Consider the following 24,851-nt stretch of genomic DNA (forward strand, 5'->3'; position numbering starts at 1 on the left):
AAAAAATTATCCACTATAAGGAAAAAAAAGAGAAAGGCCAAAAAAAAAAAAAAAAAATCCATTAGCCCAAAAAACTATCTATTATAAGAAAAAAAGACAGCAGCCCAAAAAATTATCCACTGTAAGAAAAAAAGACAACAGCCCAAAAAATTATCCACTGTAAGAAAAAAAGAAAACAGCCCAAAAAATTATCCACTATAAGAAAAAAAAAAAAAAGACAACAGCTCAAAAAATGATCCACTGTAAGAAAAAAAGACAACAGCCCAAAAAATTATCCACTATATATTTTTTAAAATAACTTTATTTTTCACTGACCTCAACTTCCAGTGGGTTGCTTCGTTAGCATTAGCCACATTAGCTGAAGGCCTTAAAAATTTCAAGCCTATGCTTTTATTTTTTGTGGTGGCCTTAATTTTAAAGCAAGAGACTTTTCAGGTAAACAGCACCCCCTTAACTGAAATGGTGGATGATTTTTTTTTTTTTTTCTTATAGTGGATAATTTTTGGGGCTGCTCTCTTTTTTTTCTTACAGTGGATCATTTTTTGGCCTGCTCTCTTTTTTTTCTTATTGTGGATAATTTTTGGGGCTGCTCTCTTTTTTTTTTCTTATAGTGGATCATTTTTTGGGCTTCTCTCTTTTTTTTCTAATAGTGGATAATTTTTGGGGCTGCTCTCTTTTTTTTTCTTATAGTGGATCATTTTTTGGGCTGCTCTCTTTTTTTTTTTAACAGTGGATAATTTTTGGGGCTGCTCTCTTTTTTTTTCTTATAGTGGATAATTTTTGGGCCTGCTCTCTTTTTTTTTCTTATAGTGGATCATTTTTTGGGCTGCTCTCTTTTTTTTTTAACAGTGGATAATTTTTGGGGCTGCTCTCTTTTTTTTCTTACAGTGGATCATTTTTTGGCCTGCTCTTTTTTTTCTTATTGTGGATAATTTTGGGGGCTCCTCTTCTTTTTTCTTAGAGTGAATAATTTTGGGGGGCTGTTACACCTCTAGACCACCGCACCCTGAACGTGCCTCGGATTCTATTGAACATCTCGGTGACAAGCGTAAAGTCGGAGCTTCACAGATGCACTTGAAAGCAGCATTTGGTCCGTGTGTCCCGGGGCAGACGTCACGAGTCCGAAATCTTTAAGGAGTACTTCACTGTCAGTGGATCAAGAGGTGAACCGAGACCTGGACCTGGACTCCAGCGGGCACCGTCCATCAATCCAGGGTTGGACTGTGGATGTTGTGAAACGAACCAGAGACTAAAGTTTGTCGTTTTTCTCCGGGACGAGGGGAGCCGGCGACAGGTGCATGTGGATGGCGATTAAACCCGGAGCAGCAAACCCTGGTCTGTCCAAACCAACGGATCTGGAAAACATCTAAATAAACACTCAAACAGCTCCTAGTTTCGGTAAAAGACAAAAAAAAAAAATGGATTCAGTTACTTTTCTGACTGTTTTTCTAGCCCTCCTTCTTCCCTCTGCCCATCTACTTCAACAGTGACAGAGGTAAAAGTTACAAAAGCTACCTCGGTGTGACTTGGAGATTGAGATTTTCTTCATATATTTGGTTTATTTTTCGTCTTCTTGGATGAAAACTACACTTTGGATGCTGGCTGAGTGTTTACTGGAATAGAGGAGGCAATGGAGAAGAGCAGCAGGAGCCAGCCCGACGGCAGAGCTAAAGACAGAGTGGGCAGGTAATGAGAACGTTAGCAAACATAATACTGGTCCGGAATAGTTAACACGGTCTGATAAATGTTTTCGTGGTTAGGTGGTTTACAGTATGTTTACTTTGGGAGGTAAAGGTGAGTAAAATATGACCTTCTGACTCGGTGTAAGTGTAGCTTGTTACTTTTTCTTCTTACTTTATGCATCTCCTCGTGGAGGAATAGCTAGCTATCAAGTTAAACCAACGGTTAGCTAACCTGTTAAAAATACTGTAAACTACTACAAATGATGAACACCTACAGGGACATTCTGTTTGTGTAAGATTAACCCTTTCATGCATAAATTATGAGAACCTTAGTCAAGATTTTTTTTTTTATTTGAGTGTTTTTATTCCTCCTTTTTTTTTTTTTTTTTTTTTTTTTTTTAATTTGAACAATTAACATTGAACAATAAATATACATAATAGTAGACACCAACAAGGGTAGAAAGTTCCATAATTCACAAAATATTTTACATTATATAATAATAATAATAATAATAATAATACATTGTATTTATAAGCGCCTTTCAAGACACCCAAGGACACTGTACAACACAGGTGTCAAACATGCGGCCCGGGGGCCAAATCTGGCCCACCAAAGGGTCCAGTCTGGCCCCTGGGATGAATTGATGAAATGTGAAAATTACACAAAGATATTAATCATTTTAGTTCAGGTTCCACATTTAATCTCAAGTGGGTCAGATCAGTAAAATACCATCAGAGTAACCTGTAAATACTCACAACTCCAAATTTTTCTCTTTGTAAATGTAAAAATTTTCATGTCATTTTACTGTATTTACACTGAAACAAACTACCATTTCACAAAAATGCGAATAACCTGAACAAATATGAACATTTTGAAATGTCTGAAGGGCAAGTTGACCAATATCCTGCCTGTTATTAAATGTTTTGTGTATCTGTTGATCCACTGTGATCTGTAAGTTGTAATTTACATGTGTAAATGATAAACCGAGACATAATATCATTAAAATTGCACTTAGTTTTCTTAAGATATTTCAGGTTATTCATATCTTTTTGATTTGGATAGTTTATAAAAGTAAGTATTTTCATAACTTAGTGTTGTTGTTTTTTTCTTTACCCTAAAACAAAGACAAAAATTTGGAGTTGTCATTATTTATATATTATTATGTTATTTTTTTACTGGTGAGGCCCACTGCAGATCAAATTTAGCTGAATGTGGCCCCTGAACTAAAATGAGTTTGACACCCCTGTCTTAGATACTCTCCTTGTTCTAAAGCAGGGGTGTCAAACTCATTTTAGTTCAGCGGCCACATTCAGCTAAATTTGATCTTAAGTTGGCCGAACCAGTAAAATTATAATATAACAATATATAAATAATGTCAACTTCAAACTTTTCTCAATATTTTAGAGTGAAAAAACTAAAATTACATTATGAAAATGCTTGCATTTACAAACTATCCTTTCAAACAATGTGAATAATATGAACAAACTGGGAAAAAATGTGTAATTTTAATAATATTATGCTTCAGTTTATCATTTACACATGTATATTATAACTTACAGATCACAGTGGATCTACAAATACACAAAACATTTAGTAACAGGTGGAATATTTTTAAAATTGCACTTCTCTTAAGACATTTCAGGTTGTTCATATTTGTTCAGATATTTTTGCAATGTTGTACTTTGTTTTAGCTTAAATACATGAAAACATTTATATTTACAAAGAGAAAAAATTGGAGTTGTGAGTATTTATAGGTTGACCCACCTGAGATTGAATTGGTCTGAATGTGGAACCTGAACTAAAATGATTGTTAAATCTTATAATTTTTGCATTTCACAAATTCATCCCAAGGGCCGGATTGGACCCTTTGGCGGACCGATTTTGGCCCCCGGGCCGCATGTTTGACACCTGTGTTCTAAAGTGTCTCAAATAATTTCTGCTAACCTTTATAATGTGATTGTACACACTATATGTAATATCAATAGTTGTTTACAGTTTAGACAGGGTGAAACTTATTGATTTCATTTTTTTCTTATAAAATTAAATATAGGCTTGTGTTGAGGACACTGCAATACAAGTTAACACCACAAACTACTTTAATACTTTTTTTCCCCCAAGTATGAAACTGGCATCTGAGTGTAAACTTCAAAATATTAAAATATTATTTTGACTTACAGCTGGACAAAGTTTAGGATAAATTAGATAAAACAAAAATGAGATCAGGTTTACCCAACAAGTAAGGGGTATTCAGTTGTAATTGAACTCAAATAAAATACACAGCTTTATTTATAGAAAAGTCATCAAATAGAAATGTACACAGTCAAGTCACAGCAGTGTCCTCTTCAAATAGTCTGTCTTCCATCAGCTTAAATGTTGAGGTGAAGGATCTTCGGTAATTGAGTTTTGGCTGCTTGAAAGTCTTGAAAGAATGCCAAAATCTAGATTAATGCCTTCATGGAGACCTTTCTTACTCAAAAAAACATTAAAAATGCACCCTGCTTGTTGTAGAAACTTCACTGTGAAGATCTGTTTCCAGTCATTTCCTATGAGTGGTGCTCAGTTTTGTTTTGCCTTATTTATATATCTCAGCAAACAATGTCCTTTGTCAAGTATTGTTAGTTTATTATTTATATTGCACAACTAAAGCATATCATTTTAATATAGACAGTTATTTCTGAGTCTTGGTATAGCTCAAGTTAATTTAATCAGAAACTAAAACTGATTAAAATACAATCATCCACAATGCAAGTAGATTTTTCCCTATAAAATAGAATGCAGTCGTTAAGCTCGCACAAGTGTCGAGAACCAGAAATCCACACAATTCACAATGATGCATATAATTATACTCTTTCGCTTTTGTTTTGGCAACGGAATCACCACTGAGGAATATAGTTTGCAAGATGATACCTTTATTTTCTAGTGGTATTAGCACAGCCACATCATTAAAGCTCAGACTGTTTAGTATAGAGCGAAGAGGTTTGGTAGGAGGTGCTTTTGTGCTGAGGCTGAAAACAGGTCTTTTCATCTACCACATTGCTGGTCTGAAGGTGTGTTTCTTCTTCATGGATATCTGTGCTCTTGTGAAAGGTTTAAGCTGGAAGAGGATTATGGTGTTACCTAAGCATCTTGAGGGCATTGGGTTGAGCTATACACACACATACACATGCACACATCTTTTTAATACAGAAGCAGAGAGTAGCTATTTTAGAAAGTGTGGTCAGTGAATTTTTTTTTTTTTTATGCTCTAATAGTTTTATCCAAATGAATACCTGCAGAAACAGACACTGGTACTGATACTGAATGAAAATAAGCAGGTTTACAGTAAAGTGAATACACAGTCATTTTAAATCTTGATAAAAGCTGTTGCTTTTTTCCCAGTGTGGATCCTTATGGCTTCGAGCGCTCGGAGGACTTCGATTACGAGTCATATGAAGAGCTGATGTCAGAGTATCTAGTTGTGCTCACCCGAAGATCTATCAAGTGGTCCAAACTGCTGAAAGGAAAAAGCAAAGTGCATAAGAATGTAAAGGGTAAGTGAAAAACAAACTTTCTTGAGTCTGTGTGTAGTAATACTGCATACTGAACTTGGTTATTCTCTTCTTCAGTAAAACGTTATGTACGGAAGGGGGTTCCCAATGAGCACCGGGCTCTGATCTGGATGACTGCCAGCGGGGCTCAAGACCAGCTAGAGAAGAACCCAAACTACTACCAGTCTCTGCTAGGAGCCCAACATGACCCCAAACTGGTGGAGACCATCCGTACAGGTCAGGCTTTGATTGACTTTTCATTAACTCTATGAACCCCTTATGTGGTGGTAACTGTAACTAATACCAGCTTCACAGTACATTACAGCTTAAAATGATAGGATTATGAGACAATCTTATGACCTTAGTAAGGCTACGTTCAGACAGCAGGTCTTAATGCACAATTCAGATTTTTTGGTGAAATCGGATTTTTTTTGTGTGTGTGCTGGTTCATATTACACATTAAATGCGACTTCTATCAGTTTTTGAGTCTGACCTGAATGAAGTGACCCACATGTGCAAAAAAGGTCCTGATGTAATATGCTACCATGCAGGCATGCACTGTGTTTACGGAAGTAAGTATGTTTTTCCTGCTCCTGCTCCTCCTGGGACACAGAATTGTGACGTTTGTCGTATTTCACTGACGTAAAGGTCAGATAAATGTGACCTGGCTGTTCAGACTGAAGTTACATTGCAAAATATCAGTTACATCGGATTTAGGACCACATATCAAATTGGCCTGGGTCAGATTTGAAAAAATCGGATTTATGCTGTTCAAACTGTCTTTAACAGATCGGATACAGGTCACATATGAGCAAAAAACTGGGATTTAGGCCACATTTGCCTGCTGTCTGAGCATAGCCTAAGAGTGGCCATCAGGCATAGTAGGAAAAATTCATTGGTTCTGTTTGCTTGCCATTTGGTTTGTTCATAAGAATATGCCACATATGTAACACACGCTAATCAACAACCAATGTAGTTAATTAGCAAGATTAGCAAAAGTAAAAATATGCAAAAGTACCTTTCCACAATTTTCTTTTGCTTTCCAACTTTTTATAAAGAGGCATTTTTTGGCGTGGAGACTTAATCTAAAGCATAAAATGAACTTGTCAACGTCACAAGTAACAAAGTTTAGTCTTGTTTCGCTCTTTCGCAGAATTTGTAGACAACCAGTCATTGTTCATCACCAGCCATAAAATCTATATGTACTCCCACATGCTGTATATGAATCCAGCTGTTCTAATGTCAGAAAGCTTAATATCAATGAAATGGCATAGAAACACTATGAATTAACCAGAAGCCACTTGTAAACCATGATAAGTTTTTATTTTTTTAATCTGTTCTGACCAAATAGTGGTCTACCCTAAGTTTTATACGACTGTTGCAGAGTTTCCAGTGATTATTCCGTTTTGCTTGAAATTCTCATCTCCACCACAAACTGTATTTGTTGACAGACTTATGTTTAATGTATCATTAAAAAAAAAAACATTAATGCATTTCTGTCTCTTCTATCACTTGGATGTTCGTGTTTTATACAACCAAATGAAAAATAGTGGATTGTCTGTCTGTTATTTGTCTTTCAGACTTGAACAGAACATTTCCAGACAACATCAATTTCCGAAAGACATCCAGCCCATGCATGCAGAAATCTCTGTACAATGTGCTGCGGGCTTATGGTCACCATAATCCATCTGTGGGCTATTGTCAGGTAATGCTGGTCTACTGAAGATCCAGTTTCAAGTGGAGTCTGATAATGCCTAACACTGAAGCAGAAATACATTTAATTAGGAGTTAAATGAGATGGAATGATTTCAGAATGGAGTATATGAGAGTGACTAACATGTGAAAAGAACTTTGGCTATGATCACTGATGGTGATTTGGATCATATCATTAGCCTCACAGCATAATTGTCATTGTCAGATTTTTGGCCAAATTGTGATATCAGCGTAAAATGAAACAGCAGTGTTAGGAGAGTGAAGTTGTGTAAATATCAAAATTTGGCCAAAAATATCCCTTAGGCAATTCTGCTTTGAGGCTAACGATATGCAATACAATAGCAATACTGACTCTAACTCACTGCAATACTCAGGACTTACGCACGTTGGTGTTAATTTTATTTTGTATATGTCCTTTGTCTTCTGTATCTGGTATGGATTTGGCCTTTTGTACAGGATGGGGAAGCAAAATTTACAATGAACATTTAGTTGTTTTTTCTCAGCAGGCACTACGTCAATTGTTTTGAAACCAAACATATATTGATGTCATAATCATACCTAACACTATTATCCATACCTTTTCAGAAACTTTTGCCCATATGAGTAATCAGGAAAGCAAACGTCAAAGAGTGTGTGATTTGCTGAATGCACTCGTCACACCAAAGGAGATTTCAAAAACAGTTGGAGTGTCCATAAAGACTGTTTATAATGTAAAGAAGAGAATGACTATGAGCAAAACTATTACGAGAAAGTCTGGAAGATACTATTAAAGAAGAATGGGATAAGTTGTCACCCGAATATTTGAGGAACACTTGCGCAAGTTTCAGGAAGCGTGTGAAGGCAGTTATTGAGAAAGGAGGAGGACACATAGAATAAAAACATTTTCTATTATGTAAATTTTCTTGTGGCAAATAAATTCTCCTGACTTTCAATAAACTAATTGGTCATACACTGTCTTTCAATCCCTGCCTCAAAATATTGTAAATTTTGCTTCCCCACCCTGTATATTTTCAGTATTTCTTACTAGTTTTGGGATGTTTTCAGCATTTATCAGTATATATTTTCAGTGTAATTTTGTGTGAAAGATTTTATATACAGTTTTTCTTTTTGCATTTTAAGAATTTGCTCCTAAACTGAACAGAGCTGCTTAACTGGTTTTCATTATTCCTGTAACAGTGACAGTGACAATCAAGATCTTATTCTGTTCTATACCGCTGGGCTTAGTCACACACCTTTCCAAAGACAGGTTACAGGTATCACTATCGGTGTCAACACAGTATAGAGCCTACGTTCATTACTGATATTTGAAAGGCAAATTTCATCCACAAGGGCATGAGTAACTTAGTTTGTGATTCAAACAGGAAGCAGGTCCTTATGGGTAATTACATCTTCCCTACAAACGAACTCATCCCCTTTAATCTCTGTTCATACTCAGGTTACCTCTTACATTATAAGTGGATATGTAATAGATACTTAATTAAAGATGTCTTTATTTTGGCCGTAGGGGATGAACTTCATAGCTGGGTATCTATTGATCATCACAAAGGATGAAGAGAAGTCCTTCTGGCTGATGGACGCACTAATTGGAAGAATCTTACCAGGTGTGTGTTTATTGAACAGTAATTAGCTGCTGTTTGTGCCGTGTTCTGTTGTTGAACAGTAAATGGACTCACATTCAGTGCTTTTCTATGAAACCGATTCTCAAAGCACCTCACAGTATGTCTCATTCAGGCATTTGCACACAAACACACACACATTCACACATCGATAGTACCGTTTCCGGCGAGTAACATGGTGTTCAGTGTCTAGTCCTATAACAGGTGGACCCGAGTCAGGGATCAAACTCCCAAACCTCCAGTTATCACATAATCTGATCATGAGCATATTGCATAATTGTTTACAGTCCGCTTATTAACAACGGCTGAAAAAAATCATATCTCTATTTCCATGTCCTTTATTATTATTATTACTAATTGAGATTCTGTTAATGACTCATTTCTCATTCCTCCAAAGTGTTTGTGTTATTAAACTATTGTTGGATTTATTCTCCTTTTATAACTATAAAAGTCACGTAATATGAACAGAAAAAGACTAATAGCTGTTGAAGTTATTTGTAAAACAATTGATTGTCAACTACTCATTCATGGTCATTACATCCGTAAACACATTTTAACAGGGTTCCTGCAGAGTCTTAAAACTCTTGAATTTAAAAATCTGCATCTAGTACCTTAAAGTCTTTTAAACGTATTAAATTTGATATCGTAGATCTTAAGTTATGTTGCCATAAACTGCTATAAATGTTTTACATCTGTTTGGGAAATGTCCAAATTGCAAAGAAAGTAACATTAGTCTACTCGGTTCCACCCATTCCAACCCAACAATTTATACTGAAATTAGGAACCAATTATTGCTAACTTTTACAGCCCCCAGTGAGGAATGACTCAGAACAGTGGGAATCAAAGCGTTGGAGTAAATGAATACATTTTCCTAAATTCCAGGAGACATGAATTTTTGCCAGTATGGCCGTAAAATAGACATTGAATTCTGTTCTAAGTAGTTTTAAAAAGGTCTTTAAAATTCTTAAACTTAACTTGTAGAAACCTGTAGGAACCCTGTTTAAAGTGCGTGACTTTGACGATGTGGGTGGTTTCAGACTACTACAGTCCAGCCATGCTGGGACTGAAGACTGACCAGGAGGTTCTGGGGGAGCTGGTGAGACTTAAACTCCCTGGGGTCTGGCAGACCATGGTGGATCATAATGTCATGTGGACTCTGGTGGTCTCTCGATGGTTCATCTGTCTCTACATAGACATTCTGCCTGTAGAGGTGAGTGTATGTGCCTTTTCATGATGGTGTCTGCAGTAAGGAGTAAATTATGTCTATAGATATCACTGTAGTGTTATCTATTTTGTGCCAACACAGAATCTCTATTAAAGAACAGTTGAAGAAAGCTTTTAGAAAAGCGTTAAAATACTTTTGAGTGGAATTATTATGGTTCTTTTAGACCTGAAAAAGAAGTCTTGGAGATTAAAAAAAGAAAGCAAAGAAAATGAGCAGACTTCCAACTACATGCTTACGAAAATGAATGCATTTTCAATACAAGAACAGTTGCATGTTTTGCAGCATATATATAATTTTTCATAATTCTTGTAGGATAAGGGGATTGATACGCTGTTATGTCTGTTCAGAAGGTACTGCCAACAGTCAAGGCAGCTTAGCTAATAACAAAAAGGCCAAAAATCTGTAGTCTGGATCAGTCCAAACGTAACCAAATCCACCTTTCTCACCACATAACACACTGGAACAACAAATAATGGGGTTCATGTTGGGTTAATAAGACTCAATGATCAAAGTGTACCTGCTGATCAAAGTCAAGCTAATCAGTGTTACTTGTGAAAGCACTCAGATGAAGTCCTTCATACAGGGTTATTTTGTGAGTGGGAGGTGCTTATTTTTTGGTGCTTTTCTACAGACAGTTTTGCGGATTTGGGATTGTCTGTTCTACGAGGGCTCTAAAATCCTCTTCCGTGTGGCTCTGACACTGATCCACCACCACCAGGCTCAGATTCAACAGGCCCAGTCACTGCCAGACATCTGCCAAATCTTTAAGCAGATCACCCATGGACCTTTTGTTGACGAATGCCACATTTTCATGCAGGTAAAAACACTCCCATCCCTGCCTACAAGTGTCATATCATGGTAGAAAACAATGTTTAAACCGGACATTTCCTTTCATTTACTAATCCTTTAATCTTATTCTTTTGCCTCCTTCCCAGAAAATCTTCACTGAACCAGGAAGTCTCTCCATGACAACCCTGGCAAAGCTGCGGGAAACATGTCGAGCGCGGATCATCGCAGAAGAGTCCTGACCCTAACCGCGTTTCTGTTGCCTAAACACATTCCACACATGAACGCATTTGCACCTTTTTCCTATTACCTTGATGTCATAGTGACTACGACATGCTTTTACAGAAGTGTAAATATGATTGTATGGGAATAGAAATGTGACAGTTCCACTTAAAACTGAGCTGTAGCATGTCTTAAGTATTTTCTATTATTAAGATGTAGAAATTAGCACTTTAATCAGTTTCAAGTCATAGCAGAGAATTTTTTTTTATACCAATTGTCATCTAAGTTGTTCTGAACTCCTAGCACATCCATCCTAATGTACGACTAGTAGTTCCTTGACTGAAAGTCCGATGTATTTAATGGGAATATTGACTTAAAACATTTCAAGAATGTATGTTTCACTTAATTGTATTTAGGCTTTTTTGTTCATTAATTAATGTGCACAGTGGTGATACATTTGGGCTGCTTTTTCTGTAGTGTGTCCAGTGTCTTCAGTCTTGAGGTTTTAGGACCTTTAATCAGTCGTAGTACTGACATCGTATTTTGTTGCACTGTACAGAAATAACCCTGGCAGTGATCCCAGCTCTGAGTATTCTGCGTAATGCACACCTTGTTTAACATTTCAGCCATGTCAACAGCCATGTGTATGGGACAAAACAAGAGAAAAACATACTGTAATATTGGAGAAAAAAACTCAAAAAAGGCTAGATCTTCAAGATTTTATTACCTCTTAATATGATGCATAATAGAAAACGAGATCAAACCATTTTCTATAAAAATAAAAGATCAAATCACTACAATTTTTATGAACATTGTGTTGGGAAAATCAATCATATAAACATAACCAATGTCAGTGTCAGCGTGTCATCTTCGGTTTAAAGTATGCACAACAATCTTCACCATTAAACTGTAGAAAACAGCAATCCACGTTTTTTATCAAAATGGTTAAACTCTGCATCTCTCTTACTGCAGTGTTGGGTCAGTTCAGCCTTTCACCACTTTCCACCGCAAAGAAATATGGAAGCAAATGTCAGAACGTTCCCTTTTCTTTGACTGCTTCTCTTAATTACATTGGGGTATTCATTGATTCTTTATAAATAGTTACAAAGCTATAAACAACACAATAGCAGTTGAAGTGAATTTAACCAAGTCCTAAAACATAATGAAACAAGAATAGCACGGGGGTGATGTGTAGCCAAACAGTTGATGGAGAACTTGCTACAGCAGGTTCTCACTACCAGATTAAGGCTCAGTCCTCTTGGGCTTCATCCAAATGTACACCATGTAAAGTTAGCCAGCACTTCTGGCCTGTTTTCATCATTCGCAGAGAAAGTGGAAGGAAAATCAAATATCCAGAGGTCACATGGGATATGCAAAACATGCACTCAACAGCGCCTTCCATCCATTCATGCTCGTGTGCACAGTCCACAACTTGTTCATTCAAACACTCAGTGTCATCCTTTCATATGTCAGTCTATCAGGGGTAGGATTAATGAGGAACATTCAGATGGTCTGGTATCCGGCGTGACTCTTCTTCCTGCCTATTAGATAGGCAATGAGGACAATCAGCACCAGGCCGGCCAGAGCGGCTCCCACAATAATAGGGATGAGCATCTGGTCCTGGTCCATCTGACACTCCTCAGCTGCAGAAAGAGAAGAAAGTGGAGGAGGAAGAAGATGAAAAACCCCAAACAGAAGCTATTTATGCAGAAACCCAGCACTTCACTGTGTACAGTGCAGTGCACCCATCATGTTGCATAGCCGATAATTTACAGTGGTTAATAGTTATATCCCTACATATGAGATGCACTCACAGTAGAGGGATTACTGAAGAGCGATTCTGACCCTTGACCTACTGGATGCACAGCTGCTTTAAGCCTGGTTACATTGAAATACTGCCAAAGTGTAATTTTTTCATAAGTTCAAACCGTTTCAGTGTACAGCACCTTCTAGATTAAAGTTAGAGTATCTACAGGTTTAATGTGTCATGGTCCTGTATACGGTTATGACCCATAGGTGGGTCGTTGTGTCACTCTGTGGGTGTGTCCTTTTAGCTGTGCGTGAATGGGTGACGTTTTACAGGTGCTAAGCCAGATCCCGCACACAGATTGGACCAGCCAGCCGAAGGCGGACCTATAAAGATCACAGAGCTGGGCCGGTCCAGGGTCGCCATTCCTCCACTCCCAACCCCGTCGTCATCCTGTCATTTGTTCCCGGTTTCAGCAGTAGGGGTGGGCTGCCCTTTTGTCTCATTTTCTCCTCTTTTGGTAAGGGAGGTTGGACTTTGTCTTTTGGTTCCTTTTCTTTGCAGGTCAGCCTTGTTTCTTGGTTTAGTAAAGTTTTGTTATTTTGGCCTGAGCCCACCCTGAAGTTCCAATTGCCGTTTTGTTCAGTTTTCATTATCTGTCACATGCACTTTGTAAATAAATCACTAATTTGTTAACATGCACAACCCGTGTTCGGGGTTTCTCTCTGTGGCTTGGGAGTGAGGAAAGGTGTCCACTCTTTTCATGTTATGCCCTCAGGTCCCCTAGCTGGGGTCGTAACAATACCTTATATTTACAGGACATATATATTCTTTAGTTTTCTACTTTGTGGTAAAGTTACCAATTATGTCTATTACAACTATGGATACATACCAAAGCAAAGGGAACACTTTTATCAGACTATTTTATTTACTATGCATAGAATGCACAAAACAATGTACTCATCTTAAAGTCATTTTATTTAATAATGTTTAGTCCTGCTGGTTCAATCCTACACTACATGCTCTGTTTACTCTTCAGTCCTGTGGGAGGAGCAGATATCTGTGCTGTATCAGCCTGTCCCAGTACAGCAGCTCCGTACTTCAATATATTACAAAAGTTGATGTGAATCTGTAGTATTGCTGTAAATCTGTCAGTGTGTAAGGCCAAATCCTCTCCCTGCATCAACTTATTCAGTATGTAGAACAGGGAGTGTGACATAAAAAGTCTGGACGCATCTGTTTAAAAGAACAGTTTAAGAAATGTGTTTATACAAACGCTCACGGTTGTATAAAGTATCAATATCACTGAGTTAACTATCAAGTTAATAACAGAGAAATTAGCTTAGTATAAAAGATGAAAGGGGAATCCGCTACACTGGCTTATAATTTTGTTCATTTTTAGTCCCACGGCCCAAAGGTCTGGTGGACTATTGATATCAGTTGTCATCCATCCATCCGTAAACAATTTTTCAAGAAAATTCTCCATAAGTCAGTCAGAATCAATTGAAATTTATAGCAGAGGTTCCTTGGGGCAAGGGCTACCACGTTTGTTCGAAGAGTGGAGAAATATGGATTTTTGAATTTTTTTTATGAATTTCTGAATTCTTAAAAATCCTCATTGATTTATAATGGGAAAATTTCAAAGTGCTGTAACCTCAAAGCAGTTGAAGATATTGATATAATTACTATTGGCAATAGATAGGAAGTCACATATGGGCTTTCATTTGGTGCCATGACCTTTGACCTTGAAAGGTCAAACAAATGTCAATTAATGTCTTTAAATATGCCGTTGGACTACAGGACACTTGGTGCTCACTTCTTAAAATCTCTCTTTCTCAACTAGTTCTTTGATGTGGCAGTTCAGTCTGATTATCTAAGACTAAAAAAAACCCAGGCTGCATCATCAACAACATTATGGAAATATAAGGCTAAACAGAACAGATATTTATTCAGTATTTATGTATTAATTTTTTGTTTGTTTGTTTTATACTTGCACAGAGCAACTGTAACACACAACAATTTCTCCTGGGATTAATAAAGTATTCTGATTCTGATAAATAAGCTTACCTGTAGCAAACTGGTTGGTAGTGACCCCAAAAGGCTGGACCTGTAGTCTGAATGTGTTGACAGACAAAACTGGTAACACAGCCAGAGTTTGCTCTGCATTGCACATGTATGAGTGGCCCAATGAACTCCGAAGGTAGTCCAGACTGGTGTTGCTGGCCGAGAAGGGAGCTGAACAGAGTGATAGAGTATGTGTATGTTACGTCAGGTTAAACAACAGAGACAAAAACTAAAAAGGTTAGGGTAGTTGACATACCAGTCATATCAGACCAGTTTGCAAGAAGACTTATCGCACCCAGATGGTATTTGTTGGATGTAGAGTTCTGCAGATAGGAGGAGAGGGGTTGAATTCATGCAAACACAAACTATCTGTGTATCTCCACAGTATACAACAGAGGGCTGGACTTACCAGAGTGAAAGTAAAGTTAAGGGTGGTGGTTTGTGCTTGGGTGAGAATTAGTGTAGCACTGCTGGCTTCACAGGATCCTGACACAGTCGTCAAATTGGGAGACAAGTTGACTAATTCTTGAATAGTCTGTCAAAAAGGAACAACCACATCCAGTTTATTCCAAATATTATTACAAACCCTGCGAGTGGATTTATCTGCAATATGCTAGTGACTTGTACATGAACCCCCACATTAGTTACCTGATTCTGAGACTGGGAGAAATAGGAAATATTGAGCTGCAGTCCCATCTGAGCCAGGAGACATGCAGTACCATTGCGCAACACTGAGTAGGATCCCCGTTCAGGTTGTCCTGGAGGAGTTGGTACTGGGGCTTGAGTAGTAGTAGTAGTAGCAGTGGTAGGTGAAGCTGTAGTACTGGTTTGATCTGCTGTACATACACTCTCTGTGATGAAAATGACAAATAAATAGGTTATCAGATAAAAGTGGATCTTCAAAGTCAGACTAACATATAATCACACTCGTACCAGCTGGACTCAGGTCATTTCCAGGCATGTATGCCTCGAGCCTCATGTCGGAGAACGTCACACCCGCTCCACCAACTCTAAACGTCAGGGGACTCACACAGCGGTACGTGGTGTTGACCGATGCCCAGATACCAACTGAAGCTGACACCACAGTAACCACATCTAGAACACACATAAAAAGAACAAATTAGTCACACCCACAAAACCACAGCTCAACTACCCTTAGCTTTCTTCAAGCTTGTACTGTAACCTTAAAGACACACACATATACATTTTTGATTCTTATAGTAACTAATGCTGCCTTCATGTGCTATGGGAATTATGATAAATATTAGTTGTGAACTCAGAAATTGCACATGAATGCCCGTGCAAATCGTATTTTCCACTGGAGAACTGGGAAAATATTTTATATACAAGCTGCTGAGATGAAAATAACCTTTGAACTTTTCAACATGGTGGAGAGCAATTAATCCAAATGACAAACAATGCTTTTATTAACATTCTGCTGCTGTTAGCTGATGCTTTTACACATTCATAGCATACACAATTTGCGAAAAAAAAAAAAAAAATGCTGTAGCAGATGAATAACACATCCAAAACTATTTTACCCAAGTAGAGGGTTACAAGAAATGGTGTGTCAGCCATTTTTCATTTCACTAAGACAACAAAAGCACTTGAACACAATACACTTGTAATTTCGATTTCACAAGTGGAAAGGATCATCATCCCGATGGCATGTGAAGGCAGCATAATAGTTATGTTGGTTCTTCTCACCGGAGCTGTTGGCGCCAGGGAAGATGGAGGAGTCACTGAGGTTGTACTGCAGCGTCAGATTGGCGACGCTGTACAGACTTCCATTGGTTGAAAAGCTCAGGCCCAGAGCATGGCCCGATCCGAACACGGCCACCAACCACGGGGAGCCGCCATCGGTGCCGCACGAGCTGCTGCCCGTATCCACTGTGGTGGAGTCAGGCAGAGACACCTGCACTGTTCTCTGAGGAAACAAACACTGGTGACTTGTCTGATAATAAACTAAATGGCATCTCTCACCCTTTTATTACAATTTATGAGCATGCATTAGACACTGAAAGCATTCTACTGCTGTGAACTGAAGTACCGTGCTGCTGGCGGCGTCATATGTGATGGAGAGCGATGCAGAAAGCTCAGCCTTGATGCAGGTGGAGTTTCCTTCCCTCACCTCCAGAGTAACCGCCTGAATGCAGCCTGGAGGGGACAGGATGCAAAGGGTTGATTAATTTAACAATTCAAGTACCTCAACTATTATGAAGGCGATTTAAGACCTATCTTATGTTCTACTATTTGCTTGTGGAGGTAGCTAGGTGTGCTTTAATAAACTCTGAACAGGACACATTTTAAATTAGCTGGTTGCATGTTGGTTTTGATTTGTAGTTCTCTTATGCTATAATTAATACAACTTTATTAAAGTTAGATAAACTTAATAACCAATTCATTTTAAGACCTGCCAACATCATATTTAAGAAATTGTAAGGCCTAAAAACACAGATTTAATTTTTTGGTTTTGTAATAGCGCTGATGAGATTCTGCAAGACACTAGAATACAAAATATACAATGAATAAAATAAACATTAATAAAATCGGCATAGTTTGGCAGCATTGTGGAATATTATCACAATTATCATAAATATCAATATCATTATCCTCCCAAGACCTAGGAAAGTACAAGTTTCTTCTTATTTTGCATGAAAAGGCTGTCTCCAGTGAAAACAGCATGACAATATTTTTTTTTCAGATATATTTATAAATCTGTGAGACTCTTGTCAGCAAAAGTGGACAAAAAAAGTCAGCACTGTTTCATGAGGTTACGATCAGCTAAGCAAACACCACCGTTACTGTCCTATCAGCTCAAATGAGTTCAGAGGAAATTAATTCATCTGTTGCTGCAGAAAATCTTTCTATTGAACAAGTTAGTGAAGATACTTTGGAGGAAACCTTGAAATTTACTGTTAATTACTTTAGTTTATTTAACAAGGACCAGAGAGAAAAATGTGTTGCATCAGATTTAACTACAAGCTAATTTCCAAAAATACTCACATATCCAAAGTAGCAACACCATACACACCACCAACTCTCATAAACCTCATACAACACTCACATAGACTTTAAACAAAGTGTTTTACAAACCCTTCCCAGACTACCCAAACAGCATAACGTCTACTGCAGGATGACAGGGTAATAAAATAGTTTGTGTCTGGTGATGAATCCTCATGTTCATGTATTGATATAAAACAGTCATGAATATCATGCAACAAGACCGCAGTGATCCTAAAACTCTCATGTTGATATAACTCTTAAGAGCATGGATCTGTGATAGTTTACAAAGGCACAGCAGTTGATGTCGATCCTTTTTTAAAGAACTGATCTAGAACCAAAACAGAATTTTTGTCACTCAAGCTACCAGAGTATGTTATCAATGACAAGACCTCATTATCATGGATCTGGATGAGACTGAATATTGCAAAGGCATCTGCAAATTTTACCATATATGTTAATCATCAGTATAAAGAATGCGGACAGTGACAGGACACACAAGTCAAAGTTTAAGAGCTTTCTAATAAAAATGCAGAGTAGAATTAAACTGTATTTTTAACTGATATAAAAAATCCATAAACAAAATCTTTGCATGTGTTCAAACAATAGAACATCAAGAAAATATTTTCTCCACTGCAGATCATTTAGTGAATATTTTAGGTTGTTGTGCATAAGAGTAAACCTGTGGCTGCTTGTGTTATTCTGTATGCCTGCAGTGATTCACTCTACATAATGTGGCCTCATGGGAGGTGGTGTTACATGATATTTTGCCCCACATACACTATAATGCAGTTCACACAGTTACCACCAGAGGTCTTCAAATGGCTAAAAACTGAGCTCATCAATTCCACTTCTGGCTGTTGTTTTTTTTCTTTCTGTCTTTCAGGGAATTGTGCAGCTCATTACTCAGAGATACTACCGTCCTCAGCAGTAAGAATTTCACCAGTGGAGCCAAAGTGGCAGCTTCCAGACTTGCACTGTGGGCTAAAAATACTGTGACAGCCTAAAAAGTGCAGAGTCACTGTTATGTACCTGTGAGTGTGTGATAGTGGCCCTAATCCTCATATTGTTTGGGTACCACAGTGGCTATTCATCACACATGTACTTATCAATTACTGCTCAAATTCTACAAAGTGTTTTGCACCAGTGTTAAAACACACAAATGTATTAATACAGTTTCACCTCTTGCTTTATACTTGCAGAGTGTGTAGTTTAACACAAATGTGGCTCTTTCATTACTGTGATCCTTCCACTGTGGCTGAATATCCAACAGCACACACTTACACTGAATGGAAGACTGGAAGGGCCAAAAATGAGAAAACAAATTCATTACAGCTTTTGAATTCAAATAATTTCTTTCAAACCAAAAGCTGTTTTGTAAAACCTGGTGAAACAAGATGGTTATTTGTGGTTGTAAACTCTTTTTTAAGGTCACAACATGACAAAGACTTGCATTCAACATTCAACTCAATGATGAGCATGTAAACTAAAGCAAAAGAGCACACTATTTAAACATCTTGTAAACATTTTAGCAGATATGGTAAATAAAAAAAAGACAAAAGAAAAATTTATATTAACATTCATAACAATATTACATTTTATTTTCGAGATAATTCAGATTATTGTTTTATGGGCTAGACTAAAATTAATGTGTTTTATCTTTATCTAAACAAACAACACACAGCCTGTGACTAAACTGGTTCAATAACAAAAACACATGAATCAAAATTATTATTCTTGCACTTTCACGACTATGGTAAACACTGTGCCTCTGTGGAAACACTGTTTACCTTCTTACATGGATGAAACAGCATTTGAACAGTGGGTGGTGTCAGATGCCCACCCATCTACTGGTCCTATTTCATAACTCAGTTATGACACAGTTGACTGCCTGAAAGTCTCCTCTCTCTGCTCCTTTTCACTTCCTACTTCTTTTCCCTCATGAACTTTCACTGTTACCATTATCTACTGAAGAGCTCCCTAACACTCTGTCTATGAAGCTCTCAGGTCTCCTGCTGTCATCCTGAAACTTGACCTGGCTGTCACCCCTCTTTTCACTCCGTAAACACACCGCAGACAGTTTACACAACACTGCAATCAGATCATGAGGTAAAAGCGCATGCCTGGACCAAGTATCACACTGTAGATAGCAGCTGGTGTGTGTACAAAGTAACAAAACACATAATCCCACCTTGCCCCATGTTGCCTGTTCTTAAGGAAATGCTGGCGTGAGGGTAAATACAAAGTATACATTGTGCAACTACAACCGCACTGAAGTGACTAACAGCTAAAACATCATAATGTGACACTTGCAATTGCAGGAGTGTGGTTTTTCAGCTGAGCTATGGCTGCAGTTAACTCTTCCTGTGTCAGCAGCACCCAGGTGTCAGTGACTGTGTGTGTGGTGGTTGTGTTCAGGCAGATTAAACCGGCCTGACCATAAACTAACATGGCCAGAAGGCCCCGACTGTGCTGTTTGCAACACAAAGCCACTCAACAATGAGGGCCAATCTGCTGGTCAACAATAACAACACATGGCATTACATTACATTGCATTACATTACATTACAATAGAATAGAATAGAATAGAATAGAATAGAATAGAATAGAATAGAATAGAATAGAATAGAAGTCCAAAACTCACTCTCTCTATGGTAACTCTCCACAGATTAACCTTTATTTTTCCATAGTTGCGGATTCATTTTTTATGCAGGTCTATGTAATGATAGGTGGTTGTAAATTTTGATATAATGTCTTATAACTTATATAATACATATGAGTACTTTTTGACTGCTTAGCTCTAACTAGTAAAATACAATTGAAGTTGATCATGAGGTATATTTTTTTTGCAACAATTACTATTATCCATGAACAGAATCAAGTAGATGGATTACATGAACAAAACTGAGCAAACTGAGCATTAAACCAGAATTAACACCTGCTCTGATCCTTTGTTGGGCAGTGTCCAACATCTCATATGCAGTTTACGCTGACACAACCTGAATATGATGCCATTGTGAGGTGAAAATGTAGTATTTTTTAACTGGATTTTCAGAATTGTGTGTCAGATTTGGGTAAAAATCTATCCTAACTATAATCTGCTTCAACTCATGGACTCCCTTTGTAGTCAAAATGTGGGACACTGTCTCAATATGTGGGACAAAGGACCAAACATTGTCTTATAATCTCATAAAGTGAAGCTCCAGACACCTGGTCACCCTACTAGTTACCTGGTTAAACCCGATAACCTCACCTAGCTAGCTAACTAACTAACTACCTAACTAGCTGACACCGTGACGTCGTTTTGGTCAAAGTGTAGCGGCAGTATGACGATGATGTGCAATGTTCAACCGCAAAAACACTCACCGAAAACGGCAACCCAGGCGATGATGAGCGTAGCCAAAACGTGGGAGAGTTTCATCCTTCCGAGTCAGCGGAGGAAAACGGGGAGTGTATCCGTGGTCCGAGTCCGGGGATAGGAGCTCGCGGTGCGGCTGCTCCGGGCGCAGGTGGGTCGGTGAACTGCACTTGACTTCACCGACCGTTAGCTAAAAACTGAAGCGTCACTTTGACCGCGGGGCTTCCTGTTGTCGTGTACGCTTCTATGTCACACGTAAATAAAAAAAAGGAGAGTTATTCTGCTTCTTTCTTAAAGAGAAAAAAAACAAACAAAAAAAAAAACAAGTCCAATTGGAAGAGAGCGGGTATCGAAGACGGTCACAGTGCATAAGCCATGGACGTGGTCATGTGAACGGCTAGCATTTAGAGCTCCCAGGTCACGTGACCCCGCCCCTTCTCTGCACCCATCATCATCATCATCATCATCATCATCATCATCATCACAAGGCGCTGTCCTCTGTTCGGAAATTGTTTATTCTTAATCTCATTTCCTTACTTGCTAAATTTCATATACATCAGGGGTGTCAAACTCATTTTAGTTCAGGGGCACATTCAGCTAAATTTGATCTGAAGTGGGCCGAACCAGTAAAGTAATATAACATATATAACAATAGAACATAATAAGATAGAAATAATGTCAACTCCAAACTTGTCTCTATGTTTTAGAATGAAAAAAGTAAATTTACATTATGAAAAGGTTTACATTACAAACTATCCTTTCAAACAATGTGAATAACATGAACAAACTGAAAAAATAAGTATAAGTCATAAGTTTAATGATATTTTGTCTCTGTTTATCATTTCCACATGTACATTATAACTCACAGATCACAGTGGATCTACAAATACACAAAACATTTCATAACAGAATAAAACTGTACTTTTCTTAAAATATTTCAGGTTGTTCATATTTGTTCAAGTTATTTACTTTTTTTTTTTTGAAATTATACTTTGTTTTAGTGTAAATACATGAAAATATTTGCATTTACAAACAGAAAAATTTGGAGTTGTCATTATTTCTATGTTATTATGATAGTATTTAACTGGTCCTGCCCACTGGAGATTGAATTGGTCTGAATGTGGAACCTGAACTAAAAGGATTGTTCATATCTTCAGTGTAATTTTTGCATTTCACAAATTCATCCAAAGGGCCGGACTGGACCCTGTGGCGGGCCAGATTTGGCCCCCGGGCCGCATGTTTGACACCTGTGATATACATACAAGCAAATTTGCTAATCAGAAACCCAGCTTTGTGGTCTTTAAATCTTATTTGAAATCCTATTTAGACACACTCAACTTTTGCACCAACCCTAAAGCTGTGAAGACTAAAGCCTTATGTAATAAATTTAAGTTGTAATTTATTTATTTTTATTTATTTATTTATTTATTTATTTATCTTTCTTCTTGTTTATTCCTTTACTTACTTACTTACTTACTTACTTACTTACTTACTTACTTTATTTATTTATTTATTTATTTAAATTTACTTACCTATTTATGTAATTGTATTTAAGTTCTTCCTGCCTCACCTCGAGCATTATGTTATGTTGTGTTTTTTTTTTCTCCATGCCATGTTCTGGTCTATGTGGATACGGTATTTTGTAAATTAAGTATGAAAAAAAAAAAAAAAAAAAAGCATCAACTACTGCAGCAAACTTTAAAAAAAAAAATTTAAAAAAAAGGTGCTGTCCTCTGCCCTGCAATGACATAAAAACCACCACACGACATTAGTGAGGGGACTTTTGGCTCTTTGAAGGGAGCCGTTCAATCAGGAGCCGTTCACTGAAGCCATTCAAAAGATTGGCTCTTTTATGGTTTTTGCATTATTTTGAAACACCAGTGTTTTAATGACTAAATAGGCTACATGTGATGATTGACATTACATTTTAAAGGTGTTTAATTGGCGCAGCAGTAAATATTATCTTACCGTAAAAAAGAATAGTTAGTTAAAATGTGTGGGCTAAATCCATGACATGAGATGTGACATTAGGCCAGGGGCGTCAAAGTCATTTTGGTTCAGTGGCCATATTCAGCCCAATTTGATCTCAAGCGGGCCAGACCAGTAAAATAATGACTTAATAACCTATAAATAATGACAAATCCAAGTTTTTCTTTTTGTTTTAGTACAAAAAAAACCCAATTAAATTTTGAAAATATTAACATTTTACAAAAAAGATGTGAATAACCTGAAAAAACAGAATTTTCATTTGAAAAATTAGTGCAATTTGAACAATATTATGCCTTGACTTAGTATTTATACATGTACATGACACACTGTGTTACATAAACATTTGGTAAAAAGCAAAACATTGTTAAAATTTTGGAGTTTGGGACTAAAATTTGAACAATTTCTACAATATTCCATCTCTTATTATTATTAACACATCTTCAAATCACAGTGGATCCATAAATGCACCAAACATTTAGTAACAGGCAGAATATTGTTAAAATTACACATTTCAGGTTGTTCATCTTTGTTTTTATTTATGTATTTATTTGTATTTTATTGTGAAAGAATGGTTTTGTAAATGTAAATATTTTCACAGTGTAATGTGATTTTTTTTCCACAATTTTTCACAAAGAAAATTTGTAGTTGTCATTATTTATGGGTTATTGTGTTGTTATTTTTACTTGATATCACATTGGTCTTTATGTGGAACCTGAACCAAAAGGATTCTGACAACCTGGACTGTTCAGGTTCATTTTGGCACTTTGATCCCGCGGGCCAAGATGGAACCTTTGGCGGGCCAGATTTGGACCCCGGGCCACATGTTTGACACCTGTGCATTAGGCAAATGCTGGAATTTGACAAAAAACATCACGGTACATTATGTGGACTAGTCTGTAGCCTAAAAATGAAGAAGAAAATAAGGTGTTTTCATATGAAATAACATTTTATTCTCTTCAAAACAAGAACAATAAATGTGTGTAAACATATGGAAAAAATTGCACAAAATACAACAGTGATTAATCCCTGCAGTTACTTAAATACCTGAACTGTAGTGCAATTCTCAGAACAAGAACAATAAATGTGAGTAAACAAACGGAAAAAAATTGCACAAAACACAAAAGTGATTAATCACTGCAATTACAGTACTTAAATACCTAAAAAACTGTAGTGAAAATAAAATACTTCAAGTAACATTGCAAAATACCTGATATCTCTAATGTAAATATCAAAATGATACCACATCAGGAGTTCTCTCACTTCTACTCTGTATATAAAGCCAATGCCTCCCCAGTGACGCTAAATTGACAGGCAACTGGACACTCCCTCCTTAAAAAAAATTTTTTAAAAAATGAACAGCTCTTTACAAAGACTCGGTTCCCATCGTTCGTTTCAAAGAGCCATTCAAAAGATTCAATTCGTTCATGAACGTCACATCACTACAAGACATTAATATACACCTACAGCAGAGAGATGATAAATGACTTAGGATTTATCCATTTATGATCTGATTAATAGAGAGTGTGACTTGTAGCAAACACACAACTGTCAAATGTAATACAGTAGGTGAGGCATCAGCAGGGTGTGAATGGTGTTTCATGAACTCATGCATTTCCAGGAACAGTGTTACAGTGAAAACTTGCGCTCATAGAATTCACAGGTATTATTTAAGTCATGGCTTATTCCATAAAGACCCAAACAGCAACTGGCAACCAAAAACCATCTACTGATCTAAAATATTTAATAACTTCTGAACCATTAATTCTATCAATACTTATAATAATAATTGGTTTAAAATGCAGTTTGTCATCTTTTCCTGGTCGTTGACATTCAGAGTCTCCATGGTGAACGTGGAAACACCGTCATCTTCTACAATATTGATTCACCAATAAAACTAATGGAGTTTGACAAATGGTAG

At 37.2% G+C, this 24,851-nt stretch overlaps 2 protein-coding genes across 3 annotated transcripts; one reads left to right on the forward strand and one right to left on the reverse strand.

Annotated features, from left to right (window-relative positions):
* The first annotated feature begins 1,113 nt into the window (after nucleotides 1–1,113).
* Nucleotides 1,114–11,456, forward strand: grtp1a (growth hormone regulated TBC protein 1a). Of its 2 annotated transcripts, none has more exons than XM_030163341.1 (8): nucleotides 1,114–1,686; nucleotides 5,062–5,213; nucleotides 5,289–5,447; nucleotides 6,791–6,915; nucleotides 8,428–8,524; nucleotides 9,577–9,749; nucleotides 10,396–10,581; nucleotides 10,700–11,456. In XM_030163341.1, exons 1-8 carry the CDS (start codon nucleotides 1,631–1,633, stop codon nucleotides 10,790–10,792), a joined length of 1,041 nt encoding a protein of 346 aa, XP_030019201.1. In that variant the 5' UTR covers nucleotides 1,114–1,630; the 3' UTR covers nucleotides 10,793–11,456. The 2 variants fall into 2 exon arrangements, with proteins under 2 accessions (XP_030019201.1, XP_030019212.1); XM_030163352.1 differs by lacking the exon at nucleotides 1,114–1,686 and adding an exon at nucleotides 4,841–4,970 and having other exon boundaries at nucleotides 10,700–11,226.
* A 21-nt stretch (nucleotides 11,457–11,477) lies between these two features.
* On the reverse strand, nucleotides 11,478–21,289 carry lamp1a (lysosomal associated membrane protein 1a). The gene is made up of 9 exons (XM_030163328.1): nucleotides 20,953–21,289; nucleotides 16,634–16,740; nucleotides 16,291–16,510; nucleotides 15,517–15,678; nucleotides 15,232–15,434; nucleotides 14,993–15,118; nucleotides 14,840–14,906; nucleotides 14,587–14,754; nucleotides 11,478–12,415 (listed from the first exon to the last, which is right to left on the reverse strand). The coding sequence occupies exons 1-9, from the start codon at nucleotides 21,005–21,007 to the stop codon at nucleotides 12,276–12,278; spliced, it is 1,248 nt and encodes a 415-aa protein (XP_030019188.1). The 5' UTR covers nucleotides 21,008–21,289; the 3' UTR covers nucleotides 11,478–12,275.
* Nucleotides 21,290–24,851: the final 3,562 nt, after the last annotated feature.

Source organism: Sphaeramia orbicularis, chromosome 3, assembly GCF_902148855.1.
Source record: "Sphaeramia orbicularis chromosome 3, fSphaOr1.1, whole genome shotgun sequence".
In the NCBI taxonomy this organism is placed as follows: domain Eukaryota; kingdom Metazoa; phylum Chordata; class Actinopteri; order Kurtiformes; family Apogonidae; genus Sphaeramia; species Sphaeramia orbicularis.

Coding starts and splice junctions, on each gene's coding strand:
- lamp1a (XM_030163328.1), bottom strand. CDS start 21,007: ATGAAACTCTCCCACGTTTTGGCTACGCTCATCATCGCCTGGGTTGCC. Junction 16,511..16,633: donor ATGACGCCGCCAGCAGCACG/GTACTTCAGTTC, acceptor TTGTTTCCTCAG/AGAACAGTGCAGGTGTCTCT. Junction 12,416..14,586: donor TACCAACCAGTTTGCTACAG/GTAAGCTTATTT, acceptor CTCTTTCTGCAG/CTGAGGAGTGTCAGATGGAC.
- grtp1a (XM_030163341.1), top strand. CDS start 1,631: ATGGAGAAGAGCAGCAGGAGCCAGCCCGACGGCAGAGCTAAAGACAGA. Junction 5,214..5,288: donor AGTGCATAAGAATGTAAAGG/GTAAGTGAAAAA, acceptor TCTCTTCTTCAG/TAAAACGTTATGTACGGAAG. Junction 5,448..6,790: donor GGTGGAGACCATCCGTACAG/GTCAGGCTTTGA, acceptor TTTGTCTTTCAG/ACTTGAACAGAACATTTCCA.